Here is a 17,795-nt window from a genome sequence, read left to right on the forward strand (position 1 = left end):
ACTCACTTTGTAGACCAGGCTGGCCTCGAACTCAGAAATCCGCCTGCCTCTGCCTCCCGAGTGCTGGGATTAAAGGCGTGCGCCACCACGCCCGGCTGTGCCAACAATTTTTATAGTCGATTATCTTTAATGTGTTAATCCTACAACAAGGGAATATAACAAAAGACAGGTCTACTAACACCCAGAGACAGACCCTTTTCTGAAGCCTAGTATCTTCAGACTACGTGGCCACCCATTATGTCTCTTGCAACTGAATCTTTTAATTAGCTGGTTGCTCTGTCATTGCTGAGAGGCAGGGGCTGCGATTTCCTTCACTATTGTTTCTTCTCGTAGGCACACAGCAGTGCTGGCTGCTTGTTTCTTTCTCAACTAATACATACACATCTGCAGCCAGTGCAGCATGTCCATCCTGTAAAAGCTTTGATGCAGTCTTGGGTTTTGGTTGGTAAAGGTTAACCAATCCTTGGCTTTTTAAGAGCTTCCTATTTCTATGTTTTAAATATCTGATTTCTACTGCTTTATTCCATGAATAACTAGCTGTAGAATGACACGACTGTACCATAATACTTTTGTGCATGTGTGGTGTATATCTGAATACATGCTTTTGTGTGTGTGTGTATGTGTGTGTGCCACTGCATACATATATTCATGTGTGTAGAGGCCAGAGATTGTTAAAAGGTGTCTTTCATCATTGATGTCTTTCAGACAAAGTCTCTCACTAAACCTTGAGCTCAGTGAATTGGGGACCAGCCAGCCCCAGGGATGCTCCTGTCTGTACTTTGCCAATTCTGGGATTACAGGCACATGCTGGGATTGCGGGGGTGCACTGCCATATTCATATTCTGTACATAGATGCTGGGGATTCAATTTCAGAACTTCATGATGGCATGACAAGCACATAACCTCCCCAGACCCCATAATTATTGTCTATCTATCTATCTATCTATCTATCTATCTATCTATCTATCTATCTATCCATCTATCTTATCTATCCATCCATCTCTCTTATCTATCTATCATCTACCTACCTATTTATTTATTTACTTTTAAACTGAAAAGATTTATAAAGCAAAAGTGAGAAAGAACTCCCAAAGGAGGAATAACCCATAAATATTTTTTAAAAGATGTTACATTTGCATTAGGTATAATAAATTATTGACTTCTGAAAAGTCAAGGGAAAGATGCGTTTTATCAAAATTCTATTTCTTGTTTATAATTACACCCAGTTTTTCTTATCTGTCAGTTTCAAGTTTCCGAATTGAGAATTGAAATGTTCTGTTCATTAGACCCTGTTGCTTGTAACCCAGTCTGGTCTCATACTTGCTATATAGAAAAGGATGACCTTTAACCTCTGTTCCCACTGCCTCCAGCTCCTGAGTTCTGTAATCATAGATATGTGCCACCATGCCTGGCGTTAGGATGCACAGGAATCCAACTCAGGGCTTTCTGCGTGCCAGGAAGGCAGGCTTCCAATGGAGTCATAGCCAGAGCCTGAGAATTTAAGCCTTCTGATCACATTTTTACAATTCATCTTTAGAGTAAGAAAAATGTTATAAGTGTTCTTTTACAGTGAGCCGAAATATTATTAAACTCTAAAGTGAGTTTTGATTATAATGAATACAACTTAGTCTTTATAGTTTTGTTTAGGTTGCTGGGAAAACATTAAGTCTCAAAGTAAGGATGTATTGAGCAATAGAAAGGTTACAGAATTCAGAACAGATGGCCACTGATAGCCAGTAGGTTCTCAGGAAAGCTACAGAGAACAAACCGAGTCTCTCTTTTGTTTTTTTGACATGAGGTCTCACTGTGTATTCCAGGCTGGTCTTGAACTCTCTTTCCTCCTATCTCTACCTCCTGAGTGCTGGGGTTACAGGTGTACAACACCACTCCCAGCCTGAAAATTAATCTCTTTTGTTATTATTTCTCTTTGAAACAATTTTCATTACGTAGCTCTGGCTGGTCTAGAACTCACTATGTAGGCCTAGCTGGCCTTAAACTCATAGACATCTGCCTGCTTCTGCCTCCCAGAGAATGTGCCACCAGACCCTGCCTAAATTCATCTATTTATACCTGCTTTTTCACCCGGGAGTGGTGGATCATGCCTTTACTCCTAGTATTCACAAGGAGTTGGTGGTTCTCCATGAATTTGAGGTCAGCCTGGTCTACAGAGTGAGTTCTAGGCTAGCCAGAGCTTCATAGTGAGACCTTGTCCTAAAAAAACCAACCAACCAACCAACCAACCAACCAACCAACCAACCAACCAACCAGATAGAAAAACAACAACAAAATAAACAAACAAAAAATCACCAGCAATAACAACAAAACCATTTTTTATACTTCCAACCTCTACCTTAGAAATAGATCACTCAGAGTATGCAGCCAGTATCTATTACCTGTTGTTGATGACATCATCCTAGTCACCTGTCTCTGGAAAGTCCCACTATCTTTCCGGGGAGTGAGAGAGGAGGAGGCAATTGTGTCAGTTTTACTTGGACAACAGTTTGGCACCGTAAGATACCTCTGTCCTAGGTTTCATCATAAAGTGCCTCTGGGGGCTGGAGAGACGGTTGCAGTGGTGAGAAGCACTGGGTGTTCTTGCAGAAGACCATGTTCCATTCCTAGCACCCACAGGGTGGTTCTCAACCATTCATAATTCCCGTTCCAGGGATCTGATGCCCTGTTCTGAACTCCATGGGCACCAGGTACACACATGGCACACAGACATACATACATGCAAGCAAAACAATCATACACATAAAATAAAATTAATTAATTACAAAAAATGTCAAGCGACCTCTTCACCTCGACAGCAGAAGGGCAGTTTTTTGTGGCAATGTCTGACTGTCCTCATCCAGGCGTTCTGTCCTTCTATGATGTCAGCTCCAGTGCCCTTTCTTATATCAATACAAAGGCAAGGAAGGGGGAGAAAATGGAAGCATGCTAGCTCCTTCCCTTACATGAGATAGGTAACTAATTTATTATTTTTAAAAATTGAGAAGTGTTTCATTCTGGCTCAAGATTAAGGTTTATTAGCATAGACCATGCCATTCAATCCTTGATCTTTGTATGGCTGGCAAGAGTGAAGTATTTTTTATTTTTTTTATTTTTTAAAGATTTATTTATTTATTATATGTAAGTACACTGTAGCTGTCTTCAGACACTTCAGAAGAGGGCGCCAGATCTCGTTGCGGATGGTTGTGAGCCACCATGTGGTTGCTGGGATTTGAACTCTGGACCTTCGGAAGAGCAGTCGGGTGCTCTTACCCACTGAGCCATCTCACCAGCCCGTGAAGTATTTTTTAAAGTTACATTTATTTCATGTGTGTGTGTGTGAATTCATATGTAGGTCATAGGACAACTTGTGGGACTCAGTTTTTTCTTTCTGTGATGTGAGGCCCCAGGTTCAAAGTCGGGTCTTCAGGCTGGCAGGCAAGTGCCTTTACCCACTGCGCCATCTTGGTGTGCCAAGGAAGCAGATATTGATGAAAAGAGATATTCTTGTCGTCCAGGCTTTCCTGTGGAACAAGTATCAGCCTGGGTAGAGTGATCCAGGAACAGTGTCAGCTTCCAGTGTAGCAAGGATAGCTTGGAAGTACTTAATCTTCTCTCTGCTTCTCTCTTGCTCTGGCTGTGAGGGCACTGCTCGAGAGTGCACACACACAAAACACACACACACACACATGCACACACACACTCACACACAGAGGGGGGAGGAGGGAGAGAGAGGGAGAGAGGGAGAGGGGGAGAGAGAGAGAAGAAATCTCTTTTAAATAAATAAACTTCCCCTTTTAAAGATTTTGTATGTATGTATGGTGTGTTTGTGCACTGGTGTGTGTGTGTGTGTTTGCGCATACAGATGTGTGCAGATACATGCATATATTGAGGTCAAGGGAGGATGTCAGGTGAGTTCCTCTGTTGTTATACACTTTGTTCTCGTGACACAGAACCACTCATAGAACCTGGAGCTCACTGCTTCTGCAGCTAGGTTGGCTGGTCAGCAGCCCCAGAGATCCCCCTGTCTCCACCCCTCTCATCACTGGGACCACAGAAGGGAATGGTCACATCTAGCTGGGTGCTGGGGATCTGAACTGGGGTTCTCATGCTTGTGAGCCATCTTCCCACATCCCTACTTCCCTGTGCAAAAAAACAGTTTGTGTACGCCTTCCAGTTTCCATTCGATGTTTATTTCTTTTCATGGCAGGTTTATTTCAGGACAGTGCAACTGATAGAAGAGGGCATAAAAGGGTCTCCTGGTCTGAGTTTCTACTTCAAAATTAATGGGCTTCCTATATTTCTGAAAGGCTCAAATTGGATTCCAGCCGACTCCTTCCAAGATAAAGTCACTTCCGAAAGGTGAGTATGGGCTTCTTTCCCTGTCACTCCCCCATCTCTCTGCAATGCCACCAAGCTAAAAGGTCAAGTGACTCATATCATTTTTTTTTTTAATCCCAGCAGAAGGACTAGAGGCTAGTATAGCTTAATAGCATGACAGGAATTTCAGGATGGACAAGATCATGTTTAATCGGTCATTCTTTCTCTTAAGATACAGTCTTACAGATAACTAGTTTGTGACTGTTAAAGATATGCTATCCGCCTTTTAGAAAACCATTATATGTTTTCTCTGGAGAAAAAAAAAGAAGTGACACATTGATAGCTAGACTAATTAGTCTCAGAAAAAATTTAAATCCAGCTTGTTGTTGTTCTTCAAGAAATACATTAAATATTTTTGAGCATGGTTTTAAGGGATGAGGGTCTACACTTGTTTTTTTTTAATTTAAATACTATTTTACTTAAAATATCCTATTAAAGATTTAAAAATATTATTAAATATTTATTATTTAAAAACATTATTTCACTTAATCTTTTTTGTATATGATATGTGTATGTGTTTGTTTGCGTGCACATGTCACATTCAGAATGGTGGCTCTGCTAATTCAATCCAATAGTAACCTTTTTATTATCAGCAGCTCCTACAATGCTGTGCCATGTACCTTAAGTACACACACAAGAAAACGTATAAAGCAAAACACAGCCATGGAAGTTCTTTATCTGGAAGATGACTATAAATGTTCTTAGAAGGCCTTGAAATTAGAGTTTAGAAATTAATGTCCGTTCGTATATATGGCGTGTTTACACTGTATTTTCCTTCTTTCTTTTTTTGTGTCTGTGTTTACATGTTCAGTGGCATGCACGCACATGTGAGGGCTAAAGGTTGTCTATTAGATTGGTATCTTACACAATTCCTTTCCACCCTACCTTCTGAGACAGGGTCTCTCCTTGAACCTGGGGCTTACTGATGGGCAACAGTTATGTGCCCATAGGCATAGGCTGCAATTAAAGGCACGTGCCTACACATGCCGCATTTTCAAATACTTTCTAAGCCATTTCCCTGGCAGTGTGCTACACTTACCTACAGGTCAAAAATATAAAGCAAAAAATATTCAAGAAATAGTTTAAGGTTGTGGAAAATTTACATAATGAGGAAATCATTCAAGATTTTTCAGTTCGTTGTTGTTACGAGCCTCTTGTGTTATTTTACCTCTGTTTCTTTGGTGTTGATTGGAGCAAAATCATTTTGCATTTATTTATTTATTCATTCATTCATTCATTCATTCATTCCCTTAACTGATTTGAAAAGTTTTGTCCAATTCCCCAACTTCTGACTTAGCATTTGCTCTTGCAACTCCTTCTCCAGGCTGCAGCTCCTTTTCCAGTCCGTCGTGGATGCGAACATGAACACTCTGCGAGTGTGGGGGGGTGGCATCTATGAGCAGGATGAATTCTACGAGCTCTGTGATGAACTTGGGATAATGGTGAGTACGTGATGCAGTCTCGGTCTACCACAGGTGACTCGTCCTTGCGCCGATGTTCTGGGTTGATATTATTACCCCTTTATCACTTCTCTCAGAGCAGGGAGTCATGTTCCATTGTCTATATATTTATTAATTTTGGCCAAGGAGTAAACGAGCTATAGTTGCTAACAGAAAACAGAATTCTTTTTTTTTTTTTTTTTTGATTTTTCAAGGCAGGGTTTCTCTGTATAGCCCTGGCTGTCCTGGAACTCACTTTGTAGACCAGGCTGGCCTCGAACTCAGAAATCTGCCTGCCTCTGCCTCCCAAGTGCTGGGATTAAAGGCGTGCGCCACCACGCCCGGCTTTTGTGGATATTTTTGACCCATAGTTGAATCTTCAGATGTTAAACTCATGGATTTGGAGAGGCAATCATCTATTATTTTTAGTTCTAGGAATACAGAGCCAGTAGAGAGTTGGGATCACAGCAACAATGAGGTCCCATCATGGTAATGTCTAGTACATTCTATACTGTTCATTGAATGTCAGGCATTTTTTTCTCGGAGCTATACATTTATTGTTGTTGTTGCTCAAGCCTTCATGACATGGCTACTCTTGTTCTCTGTCTGCATTTACAGAGAGTTAAACTGACCCAGGAAGAGCACCTACGCCTCGTTGTTCACTATCTGTGTATGGTAGAATCTGGGCAGGAAGGCAGGCTGCTGGGGGCTGGGCTCTGCTCAGCTGCCCCACACAGGCCTCCTGGGAACGGACTTCTCAGTCTCTTTATTAACGTGGGCATCTAGTTACCTTTCTGTCTACAGAAAAGCTAAATTATTTCTAAACATACTCTAGTGTTAACAGTCTAGTGTATTCCTTATTACTAAATGCCTGGTGAAATGAGAAAGTCATCGGAATGGGGGAGGACCTACAGAGCTTCCTTCCCCGCCGCCTCTCTTTCATTATTTCCTTTTCTGGATGCTAAGGACCAGCTTGGAGAGGGGTTCTAACCGAAGGGGTGACTAGGATAGGCAATGACTCAAGGTCAGATGGTGGATCCGCGCTGAAGGATGATGTGTGTGCTGCTTGTTATTCTAAGGGATCTCTCTGACTTGTCCTGCTTGCTTGGGTGTGTATGTATTCTCCAAGCAGTTCTCTCTTCTTATCCTAAAAAGTTCTCTGGATGGCTCATCTCCTGCAGAGCACAAGTTCAGGCTTTTATTTTACATTCCAGTCCCGTCGTTTACCGGGTTTCCTTTTGATTATCCTGTGAATCAGCATCTTGTGACCCCAGCTCTTTGATTCTTAAGAGACAGGAAGCATATGTTTTTTTTCTTAACTTTGCAAAAGGATTCTGAGATCTGTGTCCCTTTGTTAAACACTGCTGCTAGGCTAGCTGGGTGGGACCGTGCTCTAAAAAGACCATTTCCACCACACTTGGGCCTAACCTCCCTCTGTCCTAGGCTGACCTTGAACTCAGGAATCTGCCTGCCTTTGTGTCTTTCTGACAACCTGGCTCAGAGTGTTGCTGCCTTTGTTCCTTTAGATTCACGAAGCCCCCATAACTCATATTGCATCCTTATATGTTTCATAGTTGAGAAGTTATATATATTTTTGAACTCATGTGTTTATAGCTCTTTCCCATAGCCTTAAGGGCTGTCCTGAGGGTCCCAGCAGTTACCATTTTCAGAGACTGCCACATCCTCGACTCCTGCTATTTCTAAATTTTATGGAGTCATTAATATTAACAGGAGGACATTCCTAGGAGGAATGTGAAATATGCGCATTATTATACAAACAAGCCTTACGCCCACAGCAGCCGTTGACACTCATGGAGGTTCATACCAGGGCCCTGTCCCAGGGGCAGGAACTATGTCACCATGTCACCCTGTCCCTACCAGTGCCATACTGGGCTAAGCATCTGGATCCTCTTCCCTGCTTATTCTCTCGATTTTCTAAACATTTTTGTGCAACACTCAAAAATCCTTCCGTGCATGGGCATTTTTCCTCGGCAGAGATGCTCAGGTGGGTGCGTTTGCAGAGCTTGCTTTTCCTTTATTTGGAAGATAATCCCCTAAGTGAGAACCAAGTCTTGCTTTGTGCGATGACACCGCCTTTTCCTTTGTCCTATAGGTGTGGCAGGACTTTATGTTTGCCAGTGCCCTTTATCCAACTGAGCCTGGCTTCTTAGCCTCAGTGAGGAAAGAAGTCACCTACCAGGTATGCTATTCTTACACCTCTAAAAAGAGAGGAAATGAATACATCTTATTTTTTTTCTTTTGTTAAATTGCTCATTTTTGATGTTTCCTACTAACTCCTCTGAAAAATTGCAGTCTGGTAATTCATTCCCTGAGTGACTTACCCAGTGTCCTGCCTGGAACATCACCTACTTGCTGAGAACTCCCGGATTTATGCTCAGTCTTCCAGTCCCTGACGAATCCCTCCTCCTCATATCCAGCTGCCTGCTTGGTGGTGTGGTCAGAGGTTTAGTGGGCCCCTCAGTGTAACACATGCAAACCCTACATTATCTCTTCCCTAATCCTGTGGCTCCTGGAGTTTTCCTCAGCAAATGGACACCAGTCCAGCTCAGGACAGAGATTTAATGTGATTCTTGAATCCATGAATTGTTTTGGATTCCACACAGGCCTCGACAGTTATTACATGTTTGTTTATTTGAGAGGTTTGTTTCTTTGCTTTTGTTTATTTATGTATTTCACTCACTGGAACCTGAGACTTCTGGATGAGGCTAGGCTGAGATTCTCCTGTCTCTCCCTCCCCAGCACCACGGTTACAGATGTGTTCAACCCTACCCACAGTTTTTGACATGGGTGCTTGGGATCAAACTCAGGTTTTCATGCTTGAATAGCAAGCTCTTAAATGACTGAACTATGCCCACTAGTCTTTCCGAGAACTATTAAGGCTGTATTGATATAGAGCATGAATAGCCATTCTGTGAGGTGTCAGGCGGGCAAGAACGCCTACGTGAAAAGGTACTGCTTACAATTTTATTAACCATTACAGCTCCAAGTTCTTCTGTGGTAGGTATGGGGAAATTAATTTACATTTTCTTACATTTCAGGTCAGGAGACTGAAATCTCACCCCTCCATCATCATATGGAGTGGTAATAATGAGAATGAAGTGGCTCTCAGGGTGAACTGGTTCCATGTAAATCCCAGGGACATGAAAACTTACATTGATGACTACGTGACCCTTTATGTGAAAAACATTAGAAAGATTGTCTTATCAGTGAGTAATGGTTTGGGGGAAGTAGAATTTAAGGGTGTGCTTTTAAAATGCATAGGTCTCAATATTGTTGTAGTATGTTGTCTGCCTTTTTCCCCCAGTTTTTCAAGACAGGGTTTTTCTGTGTAGCTTTGGCTGTTCTTGCTTGCTAAAAAAACACCACCTTCCTCTTGACATAAAAAAGGCACAGACTCTTCAAAATACCTGTAGACCAGGCTTTTTCTGTGCACCAAGCTGGCCTCAAACTCACCAGGGTCCGCCAGCCTCTGCCTCCTGAGGGCTGGGATTAAAGGTGTATGCCACCACCACCTGGCCTTTTTTTTTTTTTTTTTTTTAATTGTATGCCTCTTTTAAAGGTAGTCTTTGAAACATCATTTAAATTCAGAGTATTTCATTATAATGTGCTAGGAAACTGGTCTGTATGGGTTGTGTGTAGATTTCTTAGATGATAAATTGTTGGGAAATAAAAAGGGGGCCCAGGAGAAAAGGGGGGGAAGACCCACACACCCTGCCAGAGTTTTACCTATTCTCTGGTCTGTCAGGCGTGAGAGAGCTGCCATACACTTTCCACTCAGCCCTGGGTGGGCATTCAAGCCTCTGACCCACTCTTCAGGGGGTGGCCAAGGGGCAGCCCTACCAGGGAACCCCGGAGCTACTTTGCTAAAGCCACCAGGGTTATGGGACAGAGGGATGAGGGAAGAGAGGTTCCCAACACTTTCGAGAATGAGGGCAGCAGATCTTGACTGGAGCACAGGAAGGCCTTCTAATGGGGGATTAGAGACGGCTCATTAGGAGAAAGCCTGTCCCATCCTCCAAGTGCAGTGGGCCTTGATGAGCAGAGACATTCTATGATTTTAGAACTTTATTATAGAAAGGCATGGGGAGAGAGAGAGAGAGAGAGAGAGAGAGAGAGAGAGAGAGAGAGCGAGAGAGCGAGCGAGCGAGCTAGAGAGAAAAAGAATAAGAGGGAGAGAGGAAGGAGCCGGTTGTGGTGGCAATTCCTTTAATCCCAGCACTTGAGAGGCAGAGGCAGGCAAATTTCTGAGTTCGAGGCCAGCCTGGTCTACAGAGTGAGTTCCAGGACTGCCAAGGCCTATACAGAGAAACCCTATCTTGAAAAACAAAACAAAACAAAACAAAAAAAAAAAAAAAAGAGGAAGAGAGGAGAGAAGAGAAGACAAAGAGAGAGGAGAGAGGAAAGAGGGGGTGAGAGTGAGGGGTAAGAAGCAAGAGAGACAAGTAAGAGGTAAGAGAGCCAGGTGGGGCTGAACAACTCTATTTATGGTCTTTACTGTTGCTAGGTAACTGGGGAAGAGTTTAGCCTGAAGGTCGGAAACTTGGGCCATTGCCTATGTGACTACTGACCATGCTTCTCTTGTGGGGGCTGTGGGGGGCCGTAACTTAGGCAGGGGCTAGAGTTCCAGGAGCATGAGGGAACACCTACCATGTCATGAAGGTGAATTATCACCATTTCCAGGGTTCAGACCTCAGCTCAACTGGAGGCCAGCCTGCAATTCCCCACAATAAACTGTCTCTGGGATTCTCCATATGTATTCAGTACTTACTGTTGCAGGTTTTTACACACTATAGAGCTCATGTATAGATCCCCAAATGTTTACTGAGTATCTAGATTATACGGTTTGATGGTATGTCTCCTCTACAGTTTTTTACGTGCATATGCAAATGCATATGTACCTGTTTGTGCTGATGTTATGTTTTGGTGTGTATCCTACATGGACAGTTAGTCTGTGGTGGGAGGGTTGCAGGTATAAGGCTGTTCTGGTTACCAGTGTGTCCTGGGAGCTCTATGACGTGTCTCTCTTTTGTCACGATTGTGAGTTAGACATACTGAACAGTCTGTTAATATATACTGGCCTTTGTGTGTGTCGGGGGTGGGGAGTAAGAGGAAGGTGCTATTTTTTCAGTAACAATTGCAAAAGATTGTTAACAAAAACTTTAATATTTACTGAGTGATTAAAAAAAAACTCAGCAGAAAACATTGGGACTAGGTACCACGAGTCATTGATTCAGGTGTTCATAACTGGAGGAAGGATAGCAAAGATGAGCAAGACAGTGTTGACAGGGAGAGTGGTGACTGCCCTGTTTACTTTCTCCCAGCAATCTGACCTTTCTAGAATTGGTGGTATGTTTTGTTTTTAAAGAAGTTAACTGTTTGTATCTTGCCGAACCAACATATTATCCTTAAAATCATTTTATTCCCATGTCCAGGAAGACAAGAGCCGTCCTTTCATTGCATCCAGCCCAACCAACGGGATGAAAACCATGGAGGAAGGCTGGATCTCTTACGACCCTTATAGCATCCAGTATGGTGATATTCATTTTTATAACTATATCAATGACTGCTGGAATTGGAAGATCTTCCCAAAAGCTCGATTAGTGTCTGAATATGGCTACCAGTCCTGGCCTTCTTTTAGCACACTAGAAAAGGTAAGCCACTGGGCTCTTGATTTTCCCCCTGATTTACAATGGTAGATGGTGGGTTCAGATGAGAGGCACTTCTTATTTTGTTATAGTTCTGGAAGGAGATGAAAGAAAAGAATCCAGCCTTAATGATGGCTGAGGAGATAAAATGGTATAACTGCCTTTTGAGGGGATAACTTTCCAGTATGCTTTTATTTTTTATTAAAGTTTTATTTATAAAGATTTATTTATTTATTTATTTATTTATTTATTTATTTATTTATTTAATGTATGTTCGTTACAGATGGTTGTGAGCCACCATGTAGTTGTTAGGAATTGAACTCCAGACCTTTGGAAGAGCAGTCAATGCTCTTACCCACTGAGCCATCTCTCCAGCCCTCCAGTATGCTTTTAATTAAAAGCACTGTGTGTGTTCAGGAACACTTAGAAGTTAAATGGAAGCCTGTGGAAACTTAAGCTTGACTTATAATTGTTTTTGTTTGTTTGTTTAGTTGGTTGGCTTGTTTTTGGTTTTTTGAGGCAGGGTTTCTCTGTATAGTCCTGGCTGTCATGGAACTCACTCTGTACACTAGGCTGGCCTTGAACTCAGAAATCTGCCTGCCTCTGCCTCCCAAGTGCTGGGATTAAAGACGTGCACCACCACTGCCCGGTTTGACTTATAATTGTACACGAAAACAACTCTGGTTGCTAAATCATTTTTCTGTCTGTCTGTCTATCCGCCCATCCATGCATGCATTCATCCATCATCTATCTATCTATCTATCTATCTATCTATCTATCTATCTATCTATCTATCTATGTTTTACTCTTGCTGCGTGTGTGTGTCGTCAGAGGAGAGAATGTAGGAGCTGGTCCTCTCCTACTGCTGGAGTTCTGGGAATCCAACTGTCAGGCTGGGCAGCAAGTGCCTTTCCCAGCTGGGCCATCCTCCGGATCCTGAATTGATACGTTCCATGCAGTCTAAGCATCTATAGCTATAGAACTGGATACTCAACCCCATTAGAGGAAATGAACAGGAGAGGCAAGTCCTGGTCTCTATTACCCAGTTTCATTTTCTCCTCCTCCTCCCTCATGTCTGCCTTTTATTTCTCATGTTGTTTCTTCTTCTTCCTCTTCCTCTTCTTCTTCTTTTCCTTCTCCTCCTTCTCTTCCTCCTCCTCCTTCTCATCTCGCTATATCTAAAGATTTAATTTTAGCATTGCGTGTGTTCTTTTAGAAACACCTCTAATGATATGCAATTCTCTTGGTAAGCAATTTGTTTACTAAGTGTGTATAACTCAGCTAGTCCCCAGTGTATGTGCAGACTTGTACATCCAACCCCACTGTCTGCTTTTGGAGCCTTTGCATGACTTGGTAGAAACTCTGATCCTGTTAGCAGTCACTCTCCACTCTCTTCCGACCCAACCCGACCCTCCAGCCCCACTTGGTGTCTGTGTCTACTGGCTTATGCATTCTTCACAATTCACATAATATGTTGTGTGGTGTTATGAAAGTGGCCTAATGTGTTTCGTTAGAAGATCATTGCTTCTTATTGCTCATTCTGTCCTATTGGATGTCTTTCCACCTTTGTTGATCATTTTGTCTGTTGATGGACACTTGTGTTATCAAGAAGAAAGCTGTTGTGAGTATCAGTGTGCCTGTTTTTGAATAAACATTTTTCAGACTTACTGGGTGTGAACCTATGAGTGCAGCAGTTGAATCATCCAATGACTCTCTTAAGGCTCAGAATCTTTTTTTTTCCTTTTTTCTACACTGACATCACCGATTAGTTTTCCTCTTAGCTTTCCCGATACTTTCCAATCTTTTTCCGTTTTTTGAAACCGTTTTTTTGTGGAAATACAGTTTTACAGAAAATTTGCATTTCTTTGATGGCTGATTATTCTGAATGTTTCTTTCCGTGTGTCTTGCAGTTAACATATCTTCCTTTGAGACATGTATATAAGATCCTTTGTTCAATTTTATTTGTCTTCATCAGGATTCACTAGTCCTGGAACTTATTCTATCATCTAGGTCATTCTATAACCTTCCTAACCCTTTAATACAGTTTCTTATGTTGTGCTGACCCTAAGCCCTAAACTTATTTTATTATTACTATATTATTATATTACTTTATAACTAATTTTGCTACTGTTATGGATTGTAATGTAAATATCTGCACTTTCTGGTGGTCTTAGTCAACCCATTTGAAAGGATTGTTTGACCCTCAAAGTTTGACCCACAAGTTGAGAACTGCTGGCCTAGGCAGTTATCAGCTAAGGAATATGAGCAAATTCGAAAACATTGACTACTGTAATATCAGTATTTGATTCTTATTTAAAACTATGATATTTAAAACAGAATATCAATTGTTGCCCATCGTTCAGTTTTAAAAACCTAATAGCAGGTTTTACCCCAAATAAATGAAATGGGATTGCAAGATGTACACAGCGAAGCAAGTTTCCTACGATTGGCACTTGGGAGGCAGGCGAACCAACCAGTTCAGTGTCGTACATACACAGAGAGGATGATGTGGGTACTACAGGGGTTCCTATCTCAGAAAACCAAAGGTCAACAACAACAGGAAGAAGATATGAGTGATATGTGTTTTAATGAACAGAATAATGTTTTGGTATGCCAGGCTTTTTAAGAGAAATAATATAATGCAACTTTCCAGGTATGAAAGCAGACCAATTGTTACCAAATCGGACCCCACCTTGCACAAGGCTGGCCTTTACCAGTAATGATGAGAATGATGGGGCTGGAGAGATGGCTCAGTGGTTAAGAGCCCTGACTACTCTTCCGGAGGTCCTGAGTTCAACCCCCAGAACGTTGTTCTTTAATGTTTGTGATTAATACCACAGAACAATTCCTAAGTTCTTTCCCGACGTGTAGAGCACTTTCCAGGCTTGTCAGGAATGTTTGAGAAAAGTAGCTTCATGGCTAGGGTCTGTGACCCTCTTCCTTTATTCACAAGGTCTCATCTCAAGAGGACTGGGCTTACAACAGCCGCTTCTCCCTTCATCGGCAGCATCATAGAGATGGTAACCATCAGATGCTGCACCAGGTCAAGATGCATTTCAAACTCCCGCAGAGGACAGACCCATTGCGCACATTTAAAGACACTATCTACCTTACTCAGGTGAGCCACTTCTAGTCTGGAGCTGTTGGGTTTCTACACTGAGTGTGTGCAATCATGCGGCTTTCGTAGCCTTTGTATGGTGGAAAATGGTCAGGTTTGCACGCTCTTGTTAAGGTTGTTGTTTTCTTCACAATACAGATGAGAAAACCCGTAAAACCTGTATCTAATTCTTGGCTTTGTTTCTCCTCACAAGAACAGCTTATGAAATTCTAAAATTGATGTACTAAGGTGTTTGTTGTTTAAGATTAGTCTAAAGGTTCAGCAATGAAGGCAGTAGGAGAATCTCCTATTAGGACAGAAACGGACTCACACACAGTTATCTGGTGTCTGTCTACGCAGCCTGGCAATTCAGGTGGAAAAGGATAGAGTCATTGATGAAATGTGCTGGACCAAGAAGATAGCTTTGCAGGGAAATGAAAGTCTCCATGCATGCAGATTGCTTTCACCACGGACCTGAGATTCAAATGGGAGGGTTTGGAGCATAGCCGTGCTGCACACGCTCCAGGCTTTGGATCTGATCCCTGAGACAAAGAAAACAAAGCCCCTGAAATGAGGAAGCAACAGAGACAGGCAAAGAAGAGGTCTTAAAGCTCGAGGACACTAACCATGAAAAAAAAAAGGCTGATAAGTTGTATCTCACTAAAATCATTGGCTTTTGATTTTTTTTTTTTTTAAAGCACTACCAGGAAAGAGAAAAAGGCAAGCTATAGATTGAGGATCAACGTTTACAATCATTTCTATGTAATTGGTCTGGCCTGGGTCTTTTATCATGTCTGTTGCTTACCAAATAAATCACATCTAATTCAAACCTGAGCCTGCAGGCACAACCTAGCTCTTTCCCCCTAGATAATAGAATAGTTATTTATTCCCACAGACAACTTGAGTTATCAGAGGAGCAGGAAGGGAAAAGGTGCCCTTCGAGAATCAGTTTCTCACGACTTGGCATCAAACGCCCAATAAATATATGCTAGGAACAAATGAAAGCAGTAGAGGGGGCTCCAAGCTCAGGGCTTGGTGAAGACTGAAGTCACCTCCTGGTGTAGGTGATCATTGAGAGGCCTGATGCAGCTTAGTTTAGTCAACCTGTGGGAGTGGTAGTGTGAGTCACAGATTAAGAGAACATGCTGGGTGTGCGGCCATTTGGAACAGATATAACCAGAGAAGAGAGAAGAGTGAGAAGAGACTTTGGAAGACTGGAAGATCTGGAGGCAGAAGAACTCACTTGTTGCTGTAAGACGAAGCAGGGAGGGAAGGCTCTCCACATGTTCACGAGGAAGCTTTCTGCAAAGCCTTCTCGGTTCAAACATCTTTGACAGCTACAAAATTTGTTCAACCAATAGAGTCTTCCAAAGTGACGTGGGCACACATCCTGTTCTTCAGAACCTTATGAATGACTAATAAGAAACGAGAACAGTGAGTGGGAGGGAGCTTAGAGAGGATGAGCCAGAGAAAGAATTAACTGAGTTTCTTTCCCTACTCCCCGCTTCTCTCCTCCCTGTCCTTTAAACAGATTTTGGTGAGAATTGTCCATAAGATTACTCGATTCCTGCCTGGTGCTTCCTCATCTTTGCCCCGTTCCTTCTTACATGGCAAGACCTGGCTTTCACTTCCAGGATTTTTTTTAAACTTAATTACTTAATTCATTTGCAGCTTCTGTTTGGTTTTGGTCTGGTGGTGACCACCTTGCTGGGGCGGGTGTCCCCGTGGACAGGGAGAGAAAGAGGAGATGGGGAGTGTAGGGAGAAGGTGGAGATGGGAAGGGAAAGAGAAAAGCAACAGATTAATTCCATGGAGATCCACTCCCTAGTTTAGACTTAGAAAGGATCAAGGCCGAATGCCAAACTGAATGAGAGCAAGTCTCCAATTCTGAACCAAGGCTTAGTTGGCTGCGAGTGCTAAACACTCAGGCAAAGCTCAGCACTGCTAAAACACACACGCAGAGAACTCCACTGGTGCCCGGCTGCCTCTGCTGCCTTGATTAGCACTCCCTACACTTAGATTTCAACACGATCTAGTTCCACTTGCTTACTCAACACACTCTGTGAGAGCTGCCTTAGCTGATAATACAATGAGCGTGCCTTCTTTTGTATCGAGCTGGACTGTTTCACCATGGGAACAAATCAGACTGCATACAGTTTCCCTACCACAGGACACGTCTGTTGTTTCTAGCCGGAGGCTGTTATGAGTAATGCTGCTATGAACAGGATTTTAGATGATGATTAGCAGACGAGAGTGCTTGCTTAGGTATACAAGGAAACCAAGTATTTAACTTTGACAGAAACTGTCAGAAACCTCCCCAAAGTGGTTAAACAAACTGACACGTTGTCGAACAGTGTTTTACAGTTCCAGCTGGCTTACCTTCACTTTGGCAGCTGGTACTGTCAGTCTTTGATTATGGGAATTCTAGTGGGTGTGTGTCTTTTTTTTTTTTAAGATTTATTTATTATATGTAAGTACACTGTAGCTGTCTTCAGACACTCCAGAAGAGGGCGCCAGATCTCGTTGCGGATGGTTGTGAGCCACCATGTGGTTGCTGGGATTTGAACTCTGGACCTTCGGAAGAGCAGTCGGGTGCTCTTACCCACTGAGCCATCTCACCAGCCCGGGTGTGTGTCTTAAATGGCTTTAATTTTCACTTGCTTGGTTAAAAATGAGATTAAAGAGCTGGAGAGGTAGTTTGGTGGTTAAGAGCACTGGCTGCTCTTCTAGAGGGCCCAGGTTGGATTCTCAGTACCCAATGGCCGCACATAACTTCAATTCCAGGGAATCTAATGCCCTCTTCTGGCTTTTGTGGGCACCAGGAACACACATGGTATAGAGACATACATGCAGGCAAAGTACCCATATATATCAAATAATTTTTTTTTAAGAACGTGATTAAGCACTTTTTTTTTTCTTTTTTGGTTTTTCCCAGATGGGTTTTTCTGTATATCTTTGGCTTCCTTAGAATTCACTCTTTAGGCAAGGCTGGCCTTGAGATCCTCCTGCCTCTGCCTCCAAGTGTCAGGATTAAAGGCGTGTGGCACCACTGCCCTGCAGAGCATAGTAACCACGTGGGTAGCTTTACTAGTCAAGTGTTTATTCAAGATTTCTACTTATTTGTTTTATTGATGTTCTTACCTATGGATATCTCTGATCAGATATGTGAATTACAGCTAGGAGTATGTCTCAGTGACACAACACTTTCCTGATATGCTCTGG

General features: G+C 42.5%; 1 protein-coding gene across 1 annotated transcript in view; it reads left to right on the forward strand.

Moving 5' to 3' along the window:
* Positions 1–17,795, forward strand: part of Manba (mannosidase beta) — a 78,758-nt gene that overhangs the window by 46,633 nt on the left and 14,330 nt on the right. Inside the window, exons 8-13 of the mRNA XM_021157735.1 lie at positions 4,202–4,353; positions 5,696–5,813; positions 7,924–8,010; positions 8,870–9,037; positions 11,264–11,482; positions 14,430–14,594. Coding sequence (XP_021013394.1) covers positions 4,202–4,353; positions 5,696–5,813; positions 7,924–8,010; positions 8,870–9,037; positions 11,264–11,482; positions 14,430–14,594 — 909 coding nt within the window. The remainder of the gene's footprint in view (positions 1–4,201; positions 4,354–5,695; positions 5,814–7,923; positions 8,011–8,869; positions 9,038–11,263; positions 11,483–14,429; positions 14,595–17,795) is intronic.

Source organism: Mus caroli, chromosome 3 (assembly GCF_900094665.2).
Source record: "Mus caroli chromosome 3, CAROLI_EIJ_v1.1, whole genome shotgun sequence".
NCBI lineage: Eukaryota > Metazoa > Chordata > Mammalia > Rodentia > Muridae > Mus > Mus caroli.